General features: G+C 42.5%; 1 protein-coding gene across 3 annotated transcripts in view; it reads right to left on the bottom strand.

The window, feature by feature from the left end:
- Positions 1-706: 706 nt before the first annotated feature.
- USP24 (ubiquitin specific peptidase 24) overlaps positions 707-26,437 on the bottom strand; it is a 120,159-nt gene continuing 94,428 nt past the window's right edge. For all 3 annotated transcript variants that reach the window (XM_074376402.1, XM_074376404.1, XM_074376403.1), the window contains 16 exons: positions 25,360-25,455; positions 24,577-24,680; positions 22,911-23,024; positions 18,747-18,843; positions 16,311-16,427; positions 15,841-15,933; positions 14,147-14,249; positions 12,972-13,093; positions 12,011-12,124; positions 9,981-10,046; positions 7,919-7,985; positions 6,564-6,642; positions 5,351-5,426; positions 4,862-4,948; positions 4,396-4,506; positions 707-3,399 (listed from right to left, as the gene is read on the bottom strand). In XM_074376402.1, the coding sequence (XP_074232503.1) occupies positions 3,337-3,399; positions 4,396-4,506; positions 4,862-4,948; positions 5,351-5,426; positions 6,564-6,642; positions 7,919-7,985; positions 9,981-10,046; positions 12,011-12,124; positions 12,972-13,093; positions 14,147-14,249; positions 15,841-15,933; positions 16,311-16,427; positions 18,747-18,843; positions 22,911-23,024; positions 24,577-24,680; positions 25,360-25,455 (1,509 nt within the window). In that variant the 3' untranslated portion in view covers positions 707-3,336. The remainder of the gene's footprint in view (positions 3,400-4,395; positions 4,507-4,861; positions 4,949-5,350; positions 5,427-6,563; positions 6,643-7,918; positions 7,986-9,980; positions 10,047-12,010; positions 12,125-12,971; positions 13,094-14,146; positions 14,250-15,840; positions 15,934-16,310; positions 16,428-18,746; positions 18,844-22,910; positions 23,025-24,576; positions 24,681-25,359; positions 25,456-26,437) is intronic.

Raw genomic sequence — 26,437 nt, 5'->3', positions numbered from 1 at the left:
CAGGGGATGTCTGTGTAAGTGTGCCCACTGGCACCTCCGCCTGCTGTGCACCCACCCCACCCACTGCCAGGAGGGAACAGTCAAGGGTCAGCTCACATCGTCATGGCCGGCATTTCAATGTCATGTCCCACAGGGTTGCTTTGTGAGGATGGTGGGGAGGAGCGGGGTGACAGTAGGCCATGGGGTATTTATGTGCACAGCTCCGAGGTTTGAGGAAAGGGACCAACTGGTTCTTGCAGATGTTAAAAGGTGGTCACTGGGAGTAGGGGAGGAAAGGGTGTAGATGAGCTACAGCAGCAAACACCCCCAGGAGAAGGGAACCGTGTGCACAAATGCAGGACATTAGGGATCAGGCTGAGACCTGTGGGGTCCTGCAAGAAACCTAGCTTGCCTAAAGATGTGATTCATGCCGGGGACCACTGGACGGCCTGAAAACTCTGGGGAAGATGCCTGCAGGCCACTGGCCTAAGTTCGGCACATGTTCAGCTTTGCAAATGAATTCTGAAATGGTCAAGTTATCCAGGGGAAGAAACAGCAAAAGGCTTAGAAAACCCACTGCCCCCTCATTAAAGAGTGGCCCTTATTCACATCATCAGAGCAAAGTACAAAAAGGAATCAGCCCCTTTTCCCACCAGACCACTGGCCCCTGGCACCCCACCCCCCAACCACAGCTGTTTTCTGATATACGCAGAAAAGTGTTGGTGAGGCCGTTTTTGAAAAATTTATTTTATACCCTTAGAAGCTAAGAACTCTGCCACTCAAAGAACCAAATTTAGAATTAAGATTGTTCCCTAGTTCATCTACTTCCTTTTGAAATTTTATAAACAAGATTTTGTACACAAGAGGTAGCAGAGGAAAATTCCAGTCTGCTTGTTCCAAGCTCAAAAGGTAACTGCACACACCTCGATGTTAGCAGGGAGGGTGGAGCGAGACGGGGGAGTCTGGTGACGCGTCCTCTAGGCCCCACAAGTGTTCGAGCCGTCAGGGCTCCACAAGTCATGGGCTGGGTGCCCGGTGAGAGGCTCACTTGTTTTCTTTCCCAGGATGCCAGGAAGGGGGCGGCTCAGCTGTCCCAAGATGGGCCTCACAAAGGGAGCTTCTTGAGAACACACAGCACTGAGTTAGTTGTGCAATTCCTACTCGATTTGCAGACCATTTTGAAAGATTTATAAAAACATCTTCATCCAAAAAAATTGGCAGTAAAAATGACACCTCTTCCAAGGTAAGCCTGTTGTAACTGTCACTTTGTTGTACTACATTAAAAAAAAGTCCTCAGCAGGTTTGCAGACTGCAGCCATTGGAAATCAAGTGGTTTCTGGCAAAGTGAAACTGACATTCATTGTAGCAACAATGTGAGCAAAATCAACCAGGGTGGCTAATGACAGCGACAGGTGGTCCTGATCCTGATGAGCGTGACTGTGAGGACAGCAGGTGCTGGGGGCTGTGGAAGGCGTTGTTTCCATAGGAAATAAGGGACAGAAGTGGCACTTTCACTCCTGACTTTGGGCTCCTGAGAGTGCATTTGCCAGCGTGACATCCTCACACATCGTCATGGCCGGCATTTCAACGTCATGTCCCACAGGGTTGCTTTGTGAGGATGGCGGGGGGGGGGGGGTGGGGGGAGTGGCGATAGTAGGCCATGGGGTATTTATGTACTCAAAATCAGTTTTAAAACATCACATGTGAAATTGCAAGAGCATCAGAACCATATGCAATTTGCCAGCTGCCTCTGATCATTTCCCTGGGCGCAGCTCTGCTCTTAGGCGTCGGCCCTGTACCTACTAGGCCAGCGTAAGTCACACAATTACACACTGCCGCCTGGCTGCACCGTAACCTTAACCTCCAGCAGTGAGGTGACAGGGTTTGCAGTGCACAGCTGGGAACAGCTGTCTGTCCTGTCGCGTGTCCGCTGCGTCTGACTCTGCAGGTCTACGCCGGGGCCACTTTGGCACTTCCTAAGGCCCCCCTAGTTCTGTGTGCGGTGATAGAAAATACGGCAGAGCACGCAACTAAAGGCAAAACAGGCTTGAAAATGTGTGTAGTGACTCAAAAACCAAAACATACAAAATATACGAAGTACATTGGCACACCCCTCCCCTCTGGAAAAAGGGGGAGCTGACATCTACCCTGAAGTGGCTGAATGATGCTATTCTTGAGAAATACAGCTAAACGCATGGTTGTTCAGTTGCCTTCTAATTATTTCTGGGACAATAAATCTTGTTCCTATCTTTTCAGTGTTAATGAGTTATGTGGAGGAGAAACAAAGTCTCAAATTCCTTCTCTGCATTAAAATGTCTAGAAACTCACAAAGCAGTGTCTCTAACTCATATACAACTTCATACACAGCCAGTACCCAAGGTTTCATTACTTATGTTTTCAGCAAAAGCAAATGATTGCAGATCACATGATTTAAGACTACAGTTTATTCAATATGTCTCCAAGCATTAAAAAGATGATTTTATGAAGTCAAACTCAATAAAATTGTATCTTAAAGTGCTTTTTATTTTGCTGTTTTTAAAATTTGTTTTGGGAACAACTCATAACTTCTTTAGTGATTGATGTCAAAGAACACATCCTGTACTTCTGGAGAGTGCAGCATTTTTTTTTTTAATTGCTCTTTCAATCTCAATTATATCAGAAAAATACCTTAAAGAGCTTAATAAATTTCCCAATTTTTGATCCTGGTAACATTGCATCAAGATCCAAGTTTATGCCCAGGGTGCTTATCCAGACCCACCTGAAATTCTATACAAATGGGGAGACATATTAAATACAAAGGTCTGTGTAAACTGAATTCTTTAACTACTACTTTACAGTGAAAAGGAATTTTTATCACATATCTTTACATCATTTTAAATTGGATATTCCTATTCAGTGTTACTGCAAGATTAAAAATTTGCCCCCACATATCTAAAAGGCAGCTTTCTTTTTTTCTTTTTTTTTTTTAATATAAAAACCAAAGGAATTTCTTTTGTAGCATCATAGAGAAAGCAGCAGCTTTATCCTCACTCACTCTTGTATCTTCACGTAACAAAACAGTCTGCTACCAGACTGACTAAAATCTCCACAAAAATGTCAATCCACATATGGACTGTGCCCAGGACAGCGGACCCACAGACTGGAGTTCTCCTACTGTCAGACAGCTCCCAGGCCTTTCCTAGGGGCCAAGCAAAGAGTGCTTTCCTTAAAAACGTGTGCTCCTCCCGGCACAGCGGGCTCTCCCAGTCCAGCCTCCAGGCTCTTCTAAAGGGTTCGGGGATGAGAATCTGATTTCAAAAAGGTGCTGAGCATCCAGTAACTGTGACGTGTCTCCCCATCGTGTGCTGGGCACGCTCCCTAGGGATCGACATCGTCCAGGTCACTTCTTAACTCACCAATCATCATGGGCGACTCAGAACCCTTTGGGAAAGGAAAGGAAGTTACATACATACACTGTAAAGTTAGAGAAAAAAGTTTTTCTATGCTGAGGGACTTGTTTGCGTTTTGCAGTTGAAAACATGCCCTCATTTAGCTACTTAATATTTATCAAAGGGCAATAAAAGAACAAGTGTAACACCTTTTATTTGACAATTCCTAATGATGCAAAACTTTCATTTCTGTGTTCTCATTTAGTCACAGAAACAACCCAGTGACTTGCCTGAAGTCACAATGTGGAGTTGGGTTAAACCACATCACTATGCCGAGTCTGTTTCCTTCTGTGGAATCAGGAAAATAGTGACCTCACAAGGTTGTTATGAGGATCTGAAAGACTTACAAACAAACAAAATGGCACACAGAACATCAGCAAGGTTCATTTAATGAAGCCTCTGTGCCAGGTACTGGGGTGGGGCTACAGAGATGGCCTCACAGACGGTCACCGACCAGAGGGAAGACACCACCCACGTCCTTATACTTGCACCTGGCTGCATTATCTTGCACATAGTAGGAGCTCAATAAATATTTCACTCAGTTTTTCTACTGTCGTAATCAGTATTGAAAAGGTTTTTTGTTTTTTTAAAATAAGCTTAAGATTACTTTTTGCCTCCCTTCACAATCAGGTAGATTTCAATGGCATGAGGCCCTTCTTTACAAGGGTCTACGTTTCCAGGAAGTCTGGTGAGAGCGGAAGGAGGAGGGGATGACTCTTCCTAACTTGGTAGGATGATGGACCACAGCTGTGGCCCGGCTTTCTCAGGATGCGCTCCAAGCTGAGCGGAGCAGCCAGCAGAGCCTGAGAGACCAAAGCCTGGACTGGCTTCACGCTGCAGCACTGTTCTGCTTTGTAAGCACACTGTTAGTCCTCAGCAGAGCTCACAGCGGGCAGAGCTGGGTCTCCTTTTTCTCGTGACTATGGGAATTCCCTTTGGAGAACCTCGCAGCAGACGCTGCCCACCGCGCGCCAGCCTACAGCTGTACCTGCTGTAAGTGCCTCTCTCCGTTCTCATTCGCGGGACTGCTCTCTGACCCGTTACTGCTTCCCGACTGCTCCTTCTCATTCAGAAGAGCTGTGGCATATGCTAATGTGTCCTGTGGGAGATTTAAACACAAGGAGAAAAAGTGAGGGGGTGTGCAGTGGCAGCAGCACCACCCAGGGAGACTGCCTTTCACTTGACATTTGGAAGCGCCGGGAGCCTCAACGTCGTGCCTTCATGACAACCTCTGTGGCTGGTGGGCCCAGACTGACCGACCTACACCACTCTTTTTCCAGGCAAATCACTTGCAAACTGCACGCCAACTTGCCTTTCATAGAAGATCAATTGTTTCTCCCACCCTTCCTCATTTCTACCCTATACCTCTTTTCTCTGAGGCTGCAGTTTCTGAGAGACATCCTAAAAAATCCTAAGGAATTTCAAGCCACACAACACCAAAGGACAGCCCTCACCTGTGCTGAAATCGTTCGCTGAAAGGTTTTTCCAGTTGACGTTTCATTAGAGACATTGCTCTGTGGTGTCCAATAATGTTCTGACATCTGAGATGGAAGGTCAAAAATGCCATCAGAAATGACAAATAAGCCCACGTGAGTCTACAATTTCTACCATTAGATTTTACGGTATAAAAAGCACCTAAAATAGTGTATAAGTTGACCCAGACTTTCTATCATGTCAGGAGATTCTTTCTTGGAAGATTCCACTTCCAATCTCAAGAGCTCACTAAAATATGGCCTCTTATATAATCAACCTCTTTTTACCTATAAAACATGTATTAAGATACAAATTAAATGCATAAAGATAGCTATCAACTGTACTAAAACAATTCTGAAGTCTGAAAATACTCTGAGGTCAGTCTCCAAATTAAGTTTGAGATTTTTCCTGGTAAGATGTGCTGCTATTGACTCCAGTGGTATAGCCAGAAATGTTAAAAACTCCATCACCTTCTTCTGCAGCCACTGTACAGCCCAGCTCCAGTGGTGGGAGTTCTCCTTGAAGTATTCTTTAGCAGCAGGACACCTGGTGGTGGGAGGAGATTTTTATCAGCCAAATGCTTTCTTTGCAAATACACTCAGGCTCCTCCTAACATTGAGAACCTTTGCTTTCCAAAGGTCTATTGACAGATGAATGGATAGGCAAAATGTGGTATACAGATATCTACAAAGTGGAATATTATTCAGCCTTAAAAAAGAAAGGGATGCTACAAACCATGCCACATATGCTACAATATGTTTGCACCTTGAGGATATCACGCTAAGTGAAATTAGCTGCTTCAGAAAAGGACAAATACTGAATAAGTCCAGGTATGTGAGGTACCTACAATAGTCAAATTCATAAAGACAAAAAGTAGAATGATGGTTGCCAGGGGCTGGAGGGAGGAGGAAGGAGGAGTTATTGTTGGGTGGGTACAGAGTTTCAGTTTTGGAAGATGAACAAAGTTCTGGAGATGGATGGTGATGACAGTTGCATGAATAATCTGAATGTACTTGATGCCCTTCAACTTAACGCCACTGAACACCTAAAAATGGTTAAAATGGTGAATTTTATGTTATGTATATTTTAGCACAATTTGGTAAAAAGAAAAAAGAATCTTTGCCTTGAAGTCAGTCAGCCTGTGCTCAAGTCCTAGCTCTGAATGCAGGCATGTCACCTAAACCACCTAGGATATGGGACTAGTAACAGTACCTAACCTCATAAAGTGGCTGCAAAGATTAAATGAGAATACAGCAAAGGTGTTTTTAGCACAGTGCCTAGGTTCGTAAGCGTAAGTAGCTGTAACATGATTTTGTCTCTTGAGAGACTATTCTGAAAGTGGGGACCTAGAAGCTGAAAGAGTTGGTAGTTAACTGAAGATATCCTGAGTGAAGGTTCATGAACTCTTGTTGTTAAGGTCCCTAACTGTGCCTTGGACTCTCGACCTTCCTGTACAAAACCTGGCGGCTTTTTCCGGATTCTGTAAGATTTGTTACTTGTAACAGTCCCTGTTCCACATCTCTCTGAGACCACGTGAACAGTATTCTGCACCATCCAAGGAAGCATCCCCTGACTGGGTCAGATTCTCTAGGTACTAAAAAGACGCAGATTTTTTTTCTCCAGTCACATTTGACTTGTAACTAAAAATACCATTTTCTCAATGCATTTTGAGTCCATACTTACTTTTGAGCAAGAGTTACAAGAAATTTGACACACTGGTAGCAGCGACTGCTGTCCACGTGATTACTGTGGTGCATCAGAGCTGAAGAACAGAAGAGTTGACATTTTAACATTAAAGCACTAAAGAGAAAGTGGATCCAAGTAATAACGGCTCTCTTGCTCTGAAAACTTATGACAAACTATTCTGAAAAACAGATAAGGAATTTAAAGAAAAGCATGGTGGGGCTGACTCAATAGGATTCCTTAAATTCTAAGAGGTAGAAACATAACTTTAAGTAGAATTCAAGAAACATACATGGTGATGAAAGTTTTGACTTTTAGGAGAACTGAAAGAACTAAAGTTTATACTGGCTGATTATTCCCCTAGAGATCTCCAGTTTTCCATCCACCACACTACTGACAAAGAGTAGCTGTAACACTTCTACTGTGATAAATGGAAATGTATGGTTTAAGTTCAGTTCAACAAACATTTGCTGCTCTGTGCTTTGGGGATTTATAGATAAATACAGCTGACCCTCAAACAACATGAGTTTGAACTGCATGGGTCCGTTTATACGTGGATTTTTTCCAATAAATACATATAGTACTACGTAATCTGTGGTTGGTTGAATCCTCAGTGGTCCTGGAACCTGTCCCCTGTGGACAGCGAGGGACAGCTGTAGTACTTGGTCACCACTCTTAAGCAGTGAATGGTCTAAGTTCCAGAGAGCCTGGGTGCTGCTCTGAGCAGAGCACACCATTCCAAAGGGGTGGCCTAGCTACAAAACTTTTTAGCTTAAATTTCTTTTCTGAAATAAAAGGAAGTCCTTTTAAAATATAGCAAAATTTAAAACGACTCAAGTTAGCTGGAAATACAGGTGGATGGTAGGAGTTGGGTAAGACTTTTTAACTAAACCTTTTCTAAGAAATAGCTCATTGAAGCCACTTCAGCCTTCAGCCTTCTCAAAAAACTTTCATGAGTGGACAACAGAAATTTGGGTGCATTCATAGCATAGGTTAAAAAAAAATCACATTTCATGAGCTTGACAACGTCCTGAGTCTAAGGTTTTAGTTTTTAACTCCTGAATGGTGACAGAGTGGAATGAAAGATTTCTTGCCGAAGTGGCAAAACTTAAGCTTGCTGAAAAAAGGCACAGGACCCCTGAACTATACCCAACCCAAGGAAAGGACCTCAAGCTGTGTCTCAGTAGGCAGGAAACCATCCAGGGTGGTAAGCTCCTCTGGCCCTAGTACTGGACCCCTCCCTGATCCATGCCCGGCAGAGCGTGCAGGGCAGACCACAGGGAGGAGACTGGCTAGGACTGGGGGCTCTCTGCACACGCACCACAGACATTTCCCGATAAGGCAGCTATACTTGCCTAGCAATCCATTTTCCGTCTCAAACACAAATTTGACCCGCTCTACTTGTATGGGATCCTCAATAACCTGTGAGGAGCAGGAAACAAAGGCTGGTAAGTGAAAGAAGGAACCTGTGTTCTAGCTACCAGTGCTTTTCTAAAAAAATTAATTCAAGAGATTATAGTTTCTAACTTAACTAAACCTAATACAAACAAATATCATGTCATTGCCATATTTCTCAACAACATACGAAATTGTAAACTAAAGATAAAAACTATTAATATTTGAAGATCCATTCATTTCCTAATACTTGTTCTTACCAACTACATCTAGTTCTCTGTGGGTTATAGGGACATGGATTTCATGATCCCCAGGATAAGAGGTTTACAGCTTTAAAAAGCGTGTCAGTTTTGCTGTAACACAGGCTCTACAAGTTGATGTGGAGGTTCCTGCCGGGCCACCACGGCCGTGCTTCCAGTGCCCGGCACTGAACTGTGCACAGTGCAACAGACTAAATGGGTTTGTTGCTGAACAGATGAACAACACTCAGTCCTACCCCTGAGGAGCAACAACCTCCAAAAGCACTAGGATGAAAAGGAGGTAAATTAGGACCAGGGAGACAGTCTTGTTAGCAACGGCAACCACAACGTGTCTCCTTATTCAAAGTGTTTATTAAATGCCTGCCCTGTGCCAAGGACTAGATTAAGCCTTGGGGACCTGAAGTCCTCTCCGTCTTTAAGAAGTCCTTGGGCTAGTCTCTTTCATCAGCTCGCAGTCAGTCACCAAATTCTATTGATTCTCTTTCCGAAATACCTCTTGATCTGTCCCGTGCCCCTTCGACTTCTGTCTCTCCTTAGTATAAGCCTTGTTACTTCACACTTGGATTATTGCTACAGACGCCTATACGGCCTTCCAGTTACAACCCTGCTTCCTTCTTTGGTCCATCCTTCAAAACAACTCCTAGGGGAATCTTTTCTAAGACATAAATCAGGCCACAGTGCTTTCCTGCTTAAAACCCTTCCACAGTGCCCCTCACTGACGGCAGAGGCTGCAGACTTCAATGTCTACAGAGGCCAAGATGACAAGTGAGCAACGCGGCAGCCAGTAAGGAGCAGTGAGGACAGTGGGGAACTGGAGACCACAAGCCTCATCAGAGGGGGCACGCTGACTGCTCATGTGACTGGCATGTAGGAAATGGAACTGACGGGCTAGACTACCTGATTTCTCAAGATAGGCTGAAATCCAGAGATTAAAAACCAGAACAACAGACATATAGGTGGAAGCTGGCCACCCGTGTGTAACCACTAGCCTACAGGAAAAAGTCCATATGAACTGGCACCCGAAGCCTCTCCTGATTTAGTTTGGGCTCCTTTTCCTAAGCCCTACTCAGTTCCTACTCGTTCCAGTCATACCACTTACAATTCACTGAGCAAACTAGGGGTTTGGTGGAGACTATGGGCCTTAGGGCCAGTCGCTTGGCTCAGATCCTGGCTCTGTCACTTATTAAACGATGGCCTTGGGCAGGTCACTCCACCTCTCTAAGTTCCAGTTTCTAATAATACTGAATTTCACTGATTACAACTGAATTTCCAACCCCCTCCTTTTCATACTTCCAAAATTGGGATGCACCATACAGAGGACTAAATTTCAGTTTCATGGCTCATAAAGATATTCTCAGTAGTACACACACTGTAATGTACTACTGGTAATGATGTCTTAGATTTGAATGAACTGCACAGCCAGCCATTCACCTCTGACAGTTATCATGAGGTTTACATGAGATAATATTTGAACTGAGTGCAGTTTCCTATCCCTGGTGGCCCATCTATTACTCCTTTGCCCTCTGCACTATGACTGCCTGTGTATCTAGCGCTCTCACTAAACTGCGAGCACCCACCAGGTAGTTTAATATTGCTCCCTTTTAAATCAGTCATGCACAAAAAATGGCTGATCTGGAGCGGACTTAGTAAGTGCAGACCAAATGAATGCAAAACAACACAAAGACACACAGATTTTATTCACAAACACATGGTGACTAATAAACACCTAAACGTTAAGTGAATTAGAACATTCATGACTTACCAGTATCTCATGAAGTAGCTGGAATGTATTCTTTAACTCATGGGGTGGAGCTGTTTCTAGTTGGTTCTGAAATATTTTTTAAAAGCATAAAGATTCCAGTGAGTCCTGTGTGGAAAGCACGCCGGAGCAGCAGCCAGCTGTGCTGGGCTGGGCTGGACGCCAGCCCTTGTTCTACCACTACCTGGCTGATCTGGGGCCTGTCAACTGCTTTCTCTGGGTCTCAGTTTTCCCAAATGCTAATGCTAAATCTGGGGACTGAAACAAATAACCTCTACCATCCTCCCTGCTGTAACCCTCCATGATATTTTACTATGAAATTAAGAAGGAGGGAGGAAAAAAGGCAGAAGGGAAAGGAGAGCATTTTCAGTCACTGAACAGGCCTAAATTTACATTTCATTTATACATATCCTGTTTTGTTCTTTAGAATATGCTGGTCTATCTCTGAGAATGCAAGTGAGAATGTTCTGAGATAAGCACGTTATCAGTGAAAAGTATAAGAAAAGTCAGCTTAGGAAGTGGAAAAATCTGCCAAGATACACTAAGTGAAGAAAGCAAGGTTCATAAAACACACTCCTGTGCGTCTTAATAACCTTAAACATATACGTGGTGGGAAAGAAGCCCGCATTTCAACATTGCACTTCTAAGGTGCTGGGACCAGTACTAAGTAAGCACTTCACGTCACACCTCACGGAATCTTCACAATCTGCTAGGTCAAGTCCTGCTTCCTCCCATTTTCCAGAGGAGGACACTGCCCTAGACTATATAGTTAGTAAAGAGAGGACTTGACCACCTCTGATACAGGTCTGTACTGGAAAGGCTGAGGGCAAAATATATTTTAATAAGAGCCTGAAGACATGATCCACTGACCACTGGCTCCTTGTAAACACTGCCTGTATCACTGTTACAAATCCTGGGGCAGATAGGGAGGTGTAGCGGAAGCCAAAATATCTGGTGTAAATGCACAGAAAGAGGCCTGGAAAGACACACCCCTTACTGGTCAGTGCGGGAGGGTGGGGAGGGGATAAGGCTGGTTGGTGGTGGTCAAAGTGGACTTTGGCCTTATTTGTATGTTTCAGTTCTTCACAAAAAGAAGGCAGTCACGTATTATCCAAGTAATTAAAAATTAAACATTCAAAACAAAAATGGTATGTGTAGGCTTAAAGGTTTTTCTTATAATCCCAGCAAGGCAGTAAACAACATGGCTCAGAGCATAGTCCTGCAGCCACAGCGCGGAGGCTCAAACTCCCATGCTGTCACTTACTAGTTGTGTGACCCTGGGCAAGAGCATGTGCCCCATGCCTCAGTTCTTCAACTGCAGGAAGGTGATAACGATAGCATCCACCTCACAGGACCTAAGTGCTTGAGCACTAAGTGAGGTAAGTATGTAATATGCCTGGAACAGTGCTTGGCATCCAGTAAGTGCAGCGTAAGTAATTACTACATTGATCAGAGCTTCATAATGAGCTACATACACCACTATTTCAGAAGGTGAGAAAAATCAGTCTTCCTTTGATTCTTTTAGATGTTGCCTGGTGAAATAATCTGAAACTGTAAAACCATTTTACACAGTAATGGTCACCACTGATAGCATTATCAATTTATAAAGTATTATTCTTAATAGTTAAAAACTGAACCCAATGCAAATGAGCATCACTGGGAAGGGAATAGTTATGTAAATTCTGATACGTCAGAAAATGAAATATACTCAGATAACTTTTAATAATATGGAAAATACTTATAATATCAAGTGAAAAAAAGGACACAAAATCATCAATAAAGTCCCAATTATGTGAAAATACATGCATAGAAAATAAAAGGGAAACAAGAAAATATTCATGATGATCGTAAGTGGTGAGATTTTTGAGTTCTTTTTTTAATTCTTCATTTAAGAAAAAGAGACTATGCTATTTTTACAATTAGGAAAAACAACTGAGGTTATTAAAAGAAGCACAGTGCCTAGGAGCAAAGGAATGCTGTCCTGCAGCCTCAACCGCAGGCTGCCGGGCTGTCGTGGGGGCCCCAGGCCCTACCTTAACCACGTGCAGCATGGTGAAGGAGAAGTGCTCGTTGCAGAAGCAGCAGTGCACCACCATCTCGATGAGCGCCAGCAGCGAGCCCGTCAGCTCCCGCAGAGCGAACATTACCTAGCGAGAGGGCACAGGAGAGGGAGCTTTTCCTCTGTCACAGTGCACTGGCACTGTGTGGCATCTGACTTCCACTGGAATTTGCTCAGCTTTAAGATCATCCACTTTACCTCAAAACAGTCTGAGAGTTAATACAATTTGTGCAAATGTGCACCTTTTTCTCAGGAGTCACTTTTACCAGATTTTTAAAGGTAAATGGCCCCCTCAATTAAAATAATGACTGACAGAAAATTACATAATGCTAAGCTTGAAAAAAAAGGGAAGATATATAGCACAGTACTTGCTGATGCAGTTAAATACCAGTGTGATGCATATTCTCAGAGTCACATACATGTAAACAAGGACTGAAGGTTACGCTCTGGAGATGGGCTAGCTCTGGGCAGAAGGGGCAGGGACTCACTGTGGATGGGCCACACGGGGCTGTGAGCAGCCCACTTCTGTACTCCTGGGACTGAAACGCCTGTGTGCTTCAGAGCTGTAGTATTTCAGGACAGGATACACACCAGAGACTGGGAACAAACCCGCTGATAATATACTGACTAAGTGTGATTGGGGAGGTGCCATGTACCTCCTTCTCCTGGGACCTGGATGGGTAACTAGCTGGGCGGGACCTGGAAGTCCAATTCTTGGCTGCAGAGAGGACTAACAACACACTCTCCAACTGCCTATTTCTTTCTGACACACATACAGCAAGTAAAAGTAATCCGAAATAATTTCTGCTCTTAATGGTACTCCCTTCCATCACAGTAACATACAGAATACAACTGATAACAAAAGGCATTTTTCCTCAAGAAGAAGAAAATAACTAAAACAACAAGAAAATGGCTTTAGCAGAACAAGTACATACCTCTAGCAGGTAAGGTTTCCCTTCAGACAAGAACAACAGGGCCTCGACTTCCTCGTGGAGGGGCAGCAGGGGGCTCGAGGGGGCAATGCTAATAGGCGGCCGTTGTTTAAATACACCAGGAGCTTTAGGAGACCAAAGGGAAAACCCACCTCACCGGATGTTATACACGAAATCCACATCGACAGTTGCTGGGCGCTGACAACCTGTTCCCTCACAGACACGAGACAGGAGCAAATGCTCGCCCCTCTCTTGCAATGTATGCTTGAGTCGTAGGTGTGACTGTTAAGATCTCTAGACTCCCAGTGATCCCATCCAACACACTCTTTCCAAGAAGTGAAAATACACACAGTGTATGAAAAGGAATGCCCAAAGTGCCTCTGAAGTCACTGGACAAGGGACTTCTTTTGCTCAAACAATGGCCATTACCACTTACGCTGAGCAGAATGGACCCACGTGGAAGACCTTACTCAACTTGCTAGAAAAACAAGGACTCACACTCTCATTCTCTTTTGCAAACCTGTCTGAACTTATAAATTTGGTAGCTTTGTCCTTCTAGGTGGATGAGTCAGAGTTTTTATCTGGTTTCCTGCCTCAGATCTTCCTGGTCAGATGACATGAAGACCCCACCACAGCCTTCAGGGTCAGAGGCTGTGTTCCAGACCAGCTGCTACACCACTGACTAGCTGTGAGACTTGCGGGAGTCACCAGACCTCTCTTACCTCAGCTTCCTCACATACAGAAGGGGAACAGCCCTCAAGGGTTTGCTGAGGGGATTGAACACAACAGACTGAAAGCCCCATGGAAAGGCTCAGCACACAGAAAACACTGAGCACTTTCAGGTGCTTCACTGTATCATCCTTGGTGCTGTTGTTGGTGCCACCATGACAAGGCCTTGGAACAGCATACAAACACAGCTTTTAATCCTAGTGTTTTTTAATACTTATACATCGAACCCCCAAATAAATTATTGACTTTCTCTTATGACAAACTAGTAAAATAAGGTGAAGTTCAAAATGAATTAAAACAAAAAATTTTAAGTGTTCTCAAATATCAAATAGTCCAATGAGAAATAAGTAATATCCACTGAACTGCTAACATTATTACTGTCCATGTACCACTGACAAATTCACCATTTCTGCATCTTCCTGGCGTATTAAAGACAGCTTAAAGCTTACCAACGTTCCTTTGGGAAGAGACATCCGAATGCAAGACAAGCAATGCCACCGTATTGTGAAGGTTCCCAAACTCTCGTGCTTGTGCTGAACTCCATCGACGTATCTGTTGTCAGAGAAAATAAAGTGGATGCTAGTGCTTTGGTTTGAAACAAATAAAAAGGAAGGGAAAGGGTGTGCGGGTTCATGATATTTTGAGCCACACTCTTTCTCAACGTTTGACAGTAGGAGAGGTCAAAGTACAAAAAAGCCACAGGTTTTAAGTCAGCTTAAGTGTTTTCCCCTTCAGACGTATTAACTCGTATTCTAAAGCAAATCCACTTATGTATTCAATTCAGGCACTGAGCGCACTGAGCGTTCACCACATGCCAGGTTAACTTTCCTGCACCACCATCTGGTGGAGAAAGCCCCTGAGGCTGGAGGCCTGGAGGCCGGCCTGCCTCTGCTGCTCCCTGTGCTATGTGGATGTGGGCGAGCTCCCTCCCCAGCAGTGCCCGACCTCTTTCGGTAAAGACACAGATAACCCACGGCTCTGGGCTCTGACCACTTCGCTGTTGTGAGGACCAAATGGCACACAAAAGGTGAAAATGCTTTCAAACTTATGTGCCCCATAAATGCAAAATAATATTAAATATACAATATAACACTATTAATTAAATTAAATCTTACTTAAATTACAATGAATTTAAATCAATCACCAGTGTCAGTGGAGTCCTTGATAAGTAAAAGCTTGAAATAAAAAATAAGACACTGCAAATATCAGCCTGCTATCAGCACACAGAGCAGGCTGTGTTGTCAGCACTTGTTTCTTAATACTACAGCACTGCGGCAGGACAGGAAGCAGGGTGGAGGCCTAAGTAGCAAGTCTGACTCCCTTAATAAAGGACGGAAAGCTTCCCTAAGCCACGCATCATACACAGGGGAAACCAGAGCTTTAGCACCGTGACCCTGAACAAGCCACAACTTTCCTGAGCTGCTATTGTTGCCTGAGAATGGGGGTGAAACTGCCTCCTTGACTCAACTGTGAGCACCAGAAGTAGAGCATGTGAAGTAAGCCGTTACGTCTGGCACATCCCAGGTGCTCCGTAAATAGTAGTTATCATTACGGCACGTTCACATTTTGTGTATTTTAAATCCATCGAACAGGAGAAATACAATCATTGGAGAAACACACTAACATAAGAACTTCACACAGGAGAGTCTTTTTGGCATACACCTGACCCTATTATTACCAAGCAACTTCCGTTTCATTCTCTGAGTGTGAGTATTATATACACAGCAACGCTGTTCAGCGTGTACAGTTCAACCTTCCATCTGAATCCTCGCCTTATTATCTCCTTCCCACTTAAGCACCTCCACCAAGACAGCCTTACTCACAGTCCCAGAGAATAAGCAGAGGACCCACTGCCACTACTTCTCGAAGGCTAGCGATTCCCCCAGGCAGGTCCCATCTTTACTCCTAGGACACTCGGCACTTCGCATTTTATCTGATGTCCTGGCTAGTCATTCCCATTGGTTACAGCATTTAGAATGCTCTATGAGGAGGCTGCAAAAATAAGTAAACTCCAAAGAATTTTAAAGGCCATGTGATACTTGTACCTGGCTTCTTATGAAATTAATATTTATCATTTACAAAGAGAAGCACTGTGGCCACCCAAACCGCAGCCACTTCACTGGGCTACAGCCATAGGCGTTACCTGACTGCTTTGCCGATTGGCCCCCAGGAGGAAGCTGATCATGTGTCGCAGAGCTGAATGCCTCAGGAGAAGGTCTCCGGCCCTAATTCCTTGCTGTCACAAGACATGGAGAATGACAAATTACACTCCTATCCAGACAGAAATCTGTTCTAAAAGCACAGTTAAATCAGAAGTTTTAAGAAGTCAACAAGTTTTTAAATGCTATTATTTACATATAGAAAGTACTTGTTAAAAAATCTAACAGCCCTGCAGTGCTGCACAATGGCCCTTAGTTTCAGTGCAGACTTCTACTCCATTAACAAGGAACCATCCCTACCTGCATCGGAATTCTTGCAAGTAACAGAATTTTTAAGAAGCAGCAGTCATAAAACCGTATCATATAGATCCCATATTGACCAGTCTGAATTTTTTGCTATATAAAACTCCTTTAGACTATAAATCTGCTGTTTTAGAAAAAAAAAATCATTTACCTTTTGTACAAAAGTGTTGAACAGGAAAAAGTACTGAGCACAATTTTTACAATTTTCGGGGACATCTTTATCCAACAGAGCAAGTAGTACCTCCAGTAACTGATGAAGGCTCTTTAACTGGTTGGAGGGAAGATGAAATTACATAAAGAAAAAGAATGTCAGACAGACATTTGCAACAGGCTTAATCTGAAGTAAATCACCATAAGAACAAAAGGAAAGTCTGATTGATATAATCTAGTCTGAGATTCAGATGGGATTTATGCTTTGGAGAGCAAAACCAGAATTATCAATTCGATCTTCCAGGGAAGACTGGGGGCACTGTAAAAATAATTAAAAGGGAAGTCTAGTTTTGTTTCCAAGCTTTCAAACTCAAGGGTGTGGTTCTACTGCTGAATGGTCACATTTTCTGCAGAGCCAATCTCTTTCTGTCTCTTCAAAAAAGGCAAGGGGTTTAGAGGAAACATATTCTGGATCCCTCCCTCCACTACGTTATTCCTGCACATAGTCACAGATGCAAAGAATCAAAAACACAGACACAGGCATAGGGGCTAGAAACCAAGCCAATGGAGCAAATGGAGAGCAACAGCCTGACAGATGACAACGGTAATATCGACTCAACTGGGAACTTACTTGAAAGCCCGCTGACGCCTCATGGAAAGCTTTGAAAAACATTTTATTTGTTTAGAAACCATTTTGGTCATCACATTGCTTCTTCTTTCCCTCCCGCCCCAACTATTTTCGGACAAGTCCCTGAAAATTCATCTGTGATCTGAGAATTAATTACCCAGGCTTACTACTCTTGTTAGTTCATTTCCTCTGAAGATGGTATTCACAGACTTCTAAAATATTCCCATCCATCCTGTCACACCCATTGTAAATATGATAAAATCTACCATTTATATAGCACTTGATTTTCAAAGTACTTGACAATATAAAGTGGGTGGCAAGAGGCACCATTTCCATTATGGGGGAAAAATAGACCTGAAATAGACTCGCTAGATATCAAGCAGAATTTACTGAGGCAAATGGCTTACGTCCTCCACCACTCCCTTCCCTTTCTATGCCTTGTAGTGCCTTTAGAGGCTGGTGGGGTGATGCGCTGCGGCCTGACCCATCTGTAGGCTGACTGCACTAATTCTGCCTTTCTCCTCTGTCTGGGTTGGTACATGGGAGGAAAGAGGAGCGTGAGAAGGTCCTTATGTTAAATAACTTGGAAAACTTCCACAGGGGTACTTCAGAGCAATGGTAGCCAAACTGCCCCAAGCAGTTCCCAATGACCTATTTTTTATGTTCGGCAACCAGGTAAAGGCTTGTTCGAAAAATGGTCCTGCTGTTTAAGTTGACTGAAAGCCACTGCCTTAGAGTAAACCTCCACTTCTTCAGGATTCCTGGAACTGAGAGACACGGTCTTCTTCTAGGTCCTCCCTGAAGGGCATATTCGACCCGCTTGTCCATTCTGGACTGAGCAGCGCCTGAGCTTGTCTGGTCTAATGCTGCGCCCTGGCTCAGGAAGGCTGCAGGAACTAAGTGCTTGGGTGCCAGGCACGGTGTTTGGATCAACTTCCTTATACGATTTGCTCAGGGTTGAAGAGCAATGCCAACACCTGAATTTGCAGCAGCAATCCCTAGAATTTGCATTTAGTTCATTGAAACACTGCCTCCAGCTAACATTTATAAGGAGCCAATTAGTTCTGAAAACATTTTTCAAAGTTTTCCATGTAGTGTCAGCTGTTTTAAACAGCAAACTTGGGAAGTAACTGCTGTATCTGCTAGAACTTAACAGATTAAATAATCAGAGTCACAATGTATGTCATTTATTTCCCTAAGACTTATAATTTAAGGGGGGGTGGTGGTGGCTGAGGATGGTAATAAATACCATGGTTTGTTTTAGCATGTGTGGAATTGTGAATCAGAAGAAAATATGTCACAGGAAAGAGTTAGGAAGAAGAAATTCAGAAGAACAGGAACAAGGATTAGGGAAAAACAGAGACCAAAAAAAAAGGAACTATTGCGGCCAGTGCCCCTGGATGGATGGCACTGTTTGGTTTGGCTGCCAACTGAAGGTTTAGATCGTGAAAACAGCTTATAAGGAAAGAGACAAAGCCAAGGGGGCTCAAAATGTTCATCAGTCTAGACCCAGGTTTGTCTTGGTGCAGAAGGATCACAAGAGAAGACTCTGATAAGGGAGTGTTCTAGAAAGAGACCCTGACACAGACCAGAGCAGTCCTGAATTCCTAGCTTACCCTGACATCTGGGATACGAGGAGGAGAAGACAGAATGCCTTCTACCCTGGCATTTACCAGAAAGTCAGTTCATAGCATGTGTGTTTTATGTGGAAAATCACCAGATTCCAATCCTGGGCTTTCTTATTATGTGCAATTTAAAACATTAGGTAAAAACAGAATGTGTAAATAACATTTAAGACACGAGACTGACCTTATCCTGATAAAACAAGGCACTGTCTAGGGTTTTCTCCAGAATGGTGGCCACAGCGACTCGGACTTCTCTCACATTGCACTCTAACAAGAAAATCCTAAAATAAAGAGAAATGTGGTGTGAAAAAAGCAAGACAGATTCCTATAACCCAATCTTCCCAACAAGGGTCCCGCCTACTAGCCAAGAAAAAAAACCACTCCAAGATATCAGTTCAAGTCTCCGGAGAGTGTTAGCACACACAGGCCCTTGTGAGGAAGGAAGGTGGTTTAAGAGGAAAACATGATCCTTGAGCAAGGAGAGCAGATTGTTCTGTTTCTTCTTCCTTTCTTCCCCTAAGATGAGTAGCTGTATAAAAGTAAATCTGGACTTAAAGAGCTAGAAAAGCAAAGAACTGAAAATTTTTATAAATTCTGTTCACTCAGTAGGTCTCCCTGGCACCCCTTCCATTTCTCAGAATACGACACTAGTTAAAAGTTCTGCTTCAGCACAGCCCCTCTTAATGCCCCTGTGCACCTATCTCCATCCTTTCATTTCCCCTTCTTCTCTGCTCCCAACCCTTACTTATTACTTAGTGCTCCTCTAGAAGCATCTGAGGCTGAAAAGGTCCCGCTTCCTTCCTTCCCTCTTCTTCTATGATGATGATGATGAAGATGACAACAGCGGTTAAGGTTTATTGGGCACTTCCATCATATTTGGCACTTCCATGTTACACACTGCAAATGCATGACCTAATTCAGTCCTTCACGCGACCAGGGCAGTAGATGCAGCAGCCTCAGATGTGGCGGAGGGGACGATCGGGCAGACACATCTGCCCCCTGGGCTGAGGGGCGCTGGTAACTACCCTAGAGCAACGAGGTGACTGCACGCTTCTCCACAGCCAGCTTTTCCTTCTCTGCTTCATACACACTTCAACATAACAATCCATGCCATAATTGGCAAAGTGAACACTTACCTATCATTTCTAATACATCTTAACAGAATACTCTCATTACCCCACAAGCAAGATTTAAATACAAGGTCATTGTAATGACCCAGGTCAAAGCTGTCCTGAGGCACTCCAGGCACAGCAGTGAAAGCTGCTCTGCTCTGTCTGAGGGCAGCACCTGCACTTCCTCTCTCCCCCGCTCAACAGTATGCTGCCTACCTCGCCTTCCTTTCCCTACGGGAAGATGAGACTGGAGTGTCTGAGGTCACTCCACATAACTGTCAATGCTATGTGTTAGCTACCTACTGTGAACCTGACTCTGTTCATCCTCCACAATGATTCTGAGTGGCAACAACAGGAAAGCTGAACAGATCACAAGTACTCCTGTAACACTGAGCTCCAGAAGTTTGATCAGGCTCCAGTACAATTCTTTTGGAAAGAGTATCTGCAGGTGATGCTCCACATTTCTTATCACGGGTAACAGGAAGCACCATGAAAATGCAAACAAACCCAGAATATGGGCAGTTTTGCGGGGCCAATGACTGATCTCACCCAAATAAACAGCATGACAAAAAGGTGGTGGAGAAATGAAACCATTATAGATTAAAAGAATCTTGAGAGACATATAAACCAAACACAACACGGGGCGCTGGTTTGGATCCTGGTCCGTACAAATTCAATGGTAAAAGAACACTGTTGAGACATTGGAAAATCTGAACGTGGATCAGGTATAGGCTGCTATGAAGGAACTGTTATCATTTTTGTCTAGTATGACAATGGTAAAGTGCTTATTTGTTTTAAACTTAGAGTGAAATTATATGATACCTGAAATTTACTTACAATACTTCAGAGGATTAAAAAAAGCATATATGTGAGTGTGTGTGGGAACTTGGATAAGCAAACAAGACTGGCCAAGTGTTGCCAACTTGAGCTGAGGATAGGTACAGGACAGGGTTCATTACTCTGTCTACTTTGGCATATGTTTAAACATTTCCACGATAAAGAAATTTTAAAAGATGTAAAAGCACTCTTCACGTTAGAAGTTCTAATTTCTTTAGATCAATTTGTAAGCAATATCTGCTACTAACTTAATTTTAAAATTATAATTACATTTAAAAATTGCCCCCTAAAAGGACTATACTGAGGGCTGATCTGAGACAATACCCTCTTCACATTTATAGTTACTGAAATATTAGTATAGTGTATACTTGTCTTTTAGTTGTAACAATGACAACCTAAGGTATCTTAAAAGTTCTGAAAAAATAAGCAATTAGAGAAAGGAGAATATTAATTCTTGAAAAATATGAAATCAGAGCAATTGATAATGATGAGTAATTGGACTTTATAAAGAAAGAGACAAAATACAGTAAACTCTACCAGAAAAAATTTAAATTAGGTAATTCACTGAAGTTCTTTACCACTATCAATTCTAAAAAACCAAAGTTACTGAGTTTCTCTGGAGATACTTAAGAGCAAGCCTGCTTGACTATAAGGGAATAAACTAAATACTTGCCATGTTCCTTTCAAATGGATGATGAGTCTATGACGTTCTACTGCTTAACATGATATACAGGAATCCTAATGGGAAGATACTGTGGAATTAAGCTGGTAAAATGGGTGAAAGGTCATCTTTAAAGCAAACTCTAAAGGGACGGGCACAACACTTCAAAGAATTATTTGTTCTCCCTTTACGAACTGCTTGCATGTATGCACGCACAAATACCTGAGCACTTCCTGTCTGCCAGGTTCTCTGTGTACGCAGGGAACCACACAGATGTAGCTTCTGCCACCAAGAAGCTGAGGTTTGGTGGAGGAGACAGGCAGCACGAAAGAGTGGGCCTAGTCTATACAGGGTGTTTGGGGGTGAGCAGCCCCCTGACACCTGATGGATGAGAAAGTGCTTACTCTGCAAAGAGTGGAAGGGAGATTGTTCTAGAGGGAATAACAGGAAAAACGGCCTTTAGGCAGGAAAAAAGCTGAAGTGTGTTCCAGGAATCAATAAGCTGGCAAACAGTAAGCCAGGAGGAGAGTGAACCATGGGCAGCCTGGAAGGACAGGCAAAGCTTGCACTCAAATGAGGCCCTTTGTGTCCTCTAATGGGAAAGATTTTGGATTTAACTACGAGTGCAATGAGAATCCACTGAAGAATTTTTAAGGAGAGAAGTAACATGATCACATTTGTTTAAAAGGAATGTTTTCACTGCTTATGAGGTAGACTGGAGGAGGGCAAGGAGGAGACGCCATGCAGGCCAATAAATGAATGCGTGAAGCTTGGACCCAGAGATGAAGAGGATACAGGGTCAAGGGTTTCCATTTGACCCTAACCTGCCACCAGACTATGATCTCCCTGCAGGAAGGGACTTGTATTTCTGAATTCCCTGTTGTCTGTTTTAAGGTGAGAGACCAGTGCTTATTCATATGAGGACAAAAATTCTTAGACCCAGTAGAAAATACTGGAAGGCAAAGATGCTGGAATGAGAGTCGATAATTAAAGGGCTAACTTCTTTGAGAAGCTGTGCTTATGTAGAGATATTTGTTTTGAGAGGAGAGAGGACACTTCGTTGTATCCGGAGGAAAGGAGAGGAGAACAGACTTGTAGGTGCGCAGCATGGGCTGGGGCCGGGGGCTGCTCATCTGTCACGACGCTCTCTCAGTGAAGTCTGTCTGAGGCAGGCTGTTAGGTGGAAGTGGGCTGAGCCACGTGGCATGTCAGAGGGGCGCGAAGGCACAGCTCGGCAGAGCGAAGAAAGAGGCCACTGAGAGATCGAGGTGCTCGCTGGGACCCACAGGAATGCTGAACTACCCGAGGATACGAGAATGATTGAGAGCAAGGTGTAAATACTCTCAGTGACTGGACAATCTCAAAAAATCAAGTGACTTTTTAATTATAGATACAGAGATAAACATACCATCACAGGTAATATACTATCAGATTTTTGAAAAGCAGCATTTTAGCCAGAATGTGAACTTAATAGCAATGCTGTGTAGTAACCTAGGACTGCTGACCTCTTCACTTGCCACCAGACTGTGAGTCCTGAGGGCAGAGATGTATTTTGGAATCCCCTGAGCTACAGCAGGGGTTTGGGGAGTGCTCTCCTGTTAGCACTGGGCGATCTGCTTAAAACTGACTCCAACCAGAAAAGTAATTTCAAGTTGAAATAAAGAGTTACAGGAAACTTCAGCTCCAAATCACTGGAAGAGACACAGATTTCTTTTAATTAAAAGATACTGACACTTACTTTATCAATTCTCGTCCTTCAGAACTAATAAAATATTCAACTAGCCACTGACAAGCATCAAAACTTTTTGAAAGCAATGCTTCAATAGTGGCAATCCATTCTTCAGTGTCAACCCTTTAAAAAAAGCAAAGACAATGATGTTAGATGGGCAAGTAAATAACTCTATGCAGTGTCACTCCATTTTTTTCTATTTAAAAAAAATTTTGGGGGGGGTAGGATGGAGGATAAGCTAAGTACTCAGTGACTGCTGAAATAACATGGCTCCAAGTGCCCTACAAGCTAATGTTTTGCATTTTTTGGTGCTTGTGGTGTGACTTCTCGCCCTCAACTCCCTCACCAAACAGAAGTGTGAAGAAGCTTAAGTCTTAGACTTGAACTTTCATCTTCTGCATCTTCTTCAACTTCACTGGAAAATACACCTGACCTGAGCATTCTGTTTCACTTAATTAATTAATTTACATTCATAAGATGCTCACGTTTAGCATAGGTAAATACATCAACATTTTTATACTTTATTGCTGCAAACATTAATATCCTACCTTATGAAATAAAAATACTTAGGCAAGGAAAAAATCCTTGGAACCTCACACCACCCCCACCAGTCCCTCACGACCCCAAATGGTAAATATAAACAAAATGGAAATAGAATGCAATGTTTAGGTGGCTTGAGCAAATTTCACAAATAAAAGTAATCAAATAAATCTCCTTAGTCCTATGCCAGACATTAAGAGAAAGAAACACATTATTTCTTCTTTTTCAATCATGTAATAAAGGTAGATATCACTTAATAAAAAATGAAGCTGTCACATTTGCTTTCTTCTCAAGAGTTTCTAGACTGCAAAATCTTTCCAAAGCCTCTCCGCACTTGGAGAAGCTCACTCTGCTAGCAAGAGATAAAAGACAGAACTTCCCCGGAGAAGTGAGAACTTCTTCACTCTGAGTCCTTCCTTGCTCCAGGTGTATCCTACAGACCACTGTGTAATTACTCTCCATTCTTTACTCATTTACGCAGAGAGCAACTATCTACCCAGAATCTATGATATGTTAGGCATCTTACCATGTGCTGCAGATAAAAACCAATGATAAGTAACATGCAATCAAAGTCTAGAGTTTCTGTGTTTCTTCTGAACAGTCTGCCTCCCTGTTCAAAACCCCTCATGATCTCCCCCTGAACAAATTCCAAGCTCCCTTCTCTGGCATCAGAGCTCATCCAAACTCAACATTTGGTCTTACTTCAAATGAGTTCCTTAAATGAGTAACACATTAGTCATTCACAGTTCCTTAGGCAACTCTTGTCTGTTACTCAGGTTTTTCCCTGCCAACCTAAAATGATCTCTGTTTCTCTACTTTTGCTTTTCTTATTCCTTTGAGAATGTAAATGTCTTAAACGCCTACCCAGTTCCCACACTCAGAAATGATTTTGCCCAATTTCTAAAGATGTATAGCATTTACGCCTTTCACTAGTTATTTCTTTTCTTTGTTCTGTCCATCTTTCCGAATGGATTAGAAATTCTTTAAAAATAGGAAACCACGTCTTCATCATCTGAGTGTATTAAGTAGTTGCCTTCAACTACTTAAAACTATGTTTTGAATTTATAAATTCACTTTAGTTGAATTAATCAGTGCCTTTTGTCACAAGAGACTATCAAAACCTATCACTTCTTACCTGAGTTTTTTCTTTGTTCGTAGATAAGTTTGAAAAAGGAACTGAATGGCGAGCTGTAAGCTCACCTTTGCCATGCAAGGGTAGCACGGATGCTTTAGTTTAGTCTACGGGAGAGGGAGAAAAAGGAGGGCATTTTTCACAGGTGTTTTATAGACTATCACACATTGAGATATCTATGTAACTAATGCGATATCTATATAACAAAGTTAAATACTAATAAGAAAAATCCAGCCAGTTTATTATAGAAAAATGTTCCAGTTAAATCTTAACAAGATTAAGAAAAGATAGTTTCTTCCCTTCTTTTATGAAGCCTTCTCAGAATAGAGCCTTCAGACCACAGGATGTTAAGTTACCCATCATCAGACTAAGAAAGTTTTCCCCTTACTGGCAAACTGTGATCACGGTACTTAAGAAAAAGAAGCACTTGGAAATTAATCTTGAGTCTGCTAATGTCTGATTACAAATTAGGAAATACTAATTCCCACAAAGCCCAATATCCATTTACATCACCTATGGCTACTCTTGAATTCTTTATAAAATTTAAACAAGGACACTTTAAAAACATAGGGACACTTAAAAAACCCACCCCCATTCACCATACATTCTCAATATTGCCCATATTTCAACATCACCCAATAAGTGACACATCTGTGGGAATTTTTTTTTGGCAGCTAATCTAAATGCTAACAAATGAGAGTCATTTGAGAGAATGAATCACTGAATGTTTTAGCTGAAAGACATGTAACTATGAATTCTCATTTCTTTAGTAAAAATCCAACTTACAGCATTCAATGATGCTAAAGACAAAACAAAACTGAAATAATCACTACTGTACACATCTCTGTTCTTCATAAACTTGAGGTTTTCATCTCTCACCATCTATAAAAGAAAACTGGTAATTATTTTTAAGGAACAGGGTAAATATTCAATATGAAGAAGATATTTTTAAATTTTAATTGAAGTATAGTCAGTTACAATGTGTCAATTCCTGGTGTACAGCACAATGTCCCAGTCATACATACACATACACATACACATATTCATTTTAGAAGACATGTTTTAGTGATATATTAGGTAAAATGGGTTCATAAAAACACTTCTCTCAAGCTTTGAAATTTTTAAAAAGCAGAGAGAAAAACTTCCTTTCAAATATAAGAAGTTGTAAAAAGGTGAATTATTATTCATTACACCAAATTCTTTTGGGAAATTCAGGAAAACCACCCTGTGAAGGACAAGTGAATTTGGGCAGGAAGGGACAAGCAGAGCTTTCCCAAGTATAACCAACTCCATGCTTTCCTTGTATCAGATTGTTTAATTCTCTTTCTCTTAATCAAAGACTCCATATTTTTCTTAAATTTTTGGATTCTGGCTACTTAGCTTTTGATTACTTAGTGTTTAAAGTCTAGACTGGGAAGTTGGACAGTCTGAATTTAAATCCTGGCTCTGTGACTTTGGCAGCCCATTTCTGCTTTCTCAGCCTCTGCTCTCCCATCTGAAAAATGGGAATAAAACCTGCTACTCCACAAGTGTTTAAGAATTAGGGACTTGTTTAAAGCACATAGCACAGAGTAGGTATTCAATAATTAATGATCACTGTTTTCTCAGTTTTATCCAAAGATTATGAAGCTTAACATTTTTCTCTCCAGATTCAGTAAGTTAACTCCAGCAATGTATTCCTCTACTGCCCACTCCCCCCACCTCTTGTCACACAGCAGGTCAGTGACAGTGCTGGCCAGTAGTGAGTCTGCAGCCACCTGTGTGACAAGGTGGGTCAGGAGATGCGGTGCTAGAGGAACAACTAAGTCCACAAGAAGGCTGGCAGGAGTAGTTCTGGACTTATAAGATGGATTTTGACATTTAT

The sequence above is a fragment of the Camelus bactrianus genome, chromosome 13 (assembly GCF_048773025.1).
Source record: "Camelus bactrianus isolate YW-2024 breed Bactrian camel chromosome 13, ASM4877302v1, whole genome shotgun sequence".
Lineage (NCBI taxonomy): Eukaryota > Metazoa > Chordata > Mammalia > Artiodactyla > Camelidae > Camelus > Camelus bactrianus.
This window is presented reverse-complemented; position numbering and strand designations above follow the sequence as displayed.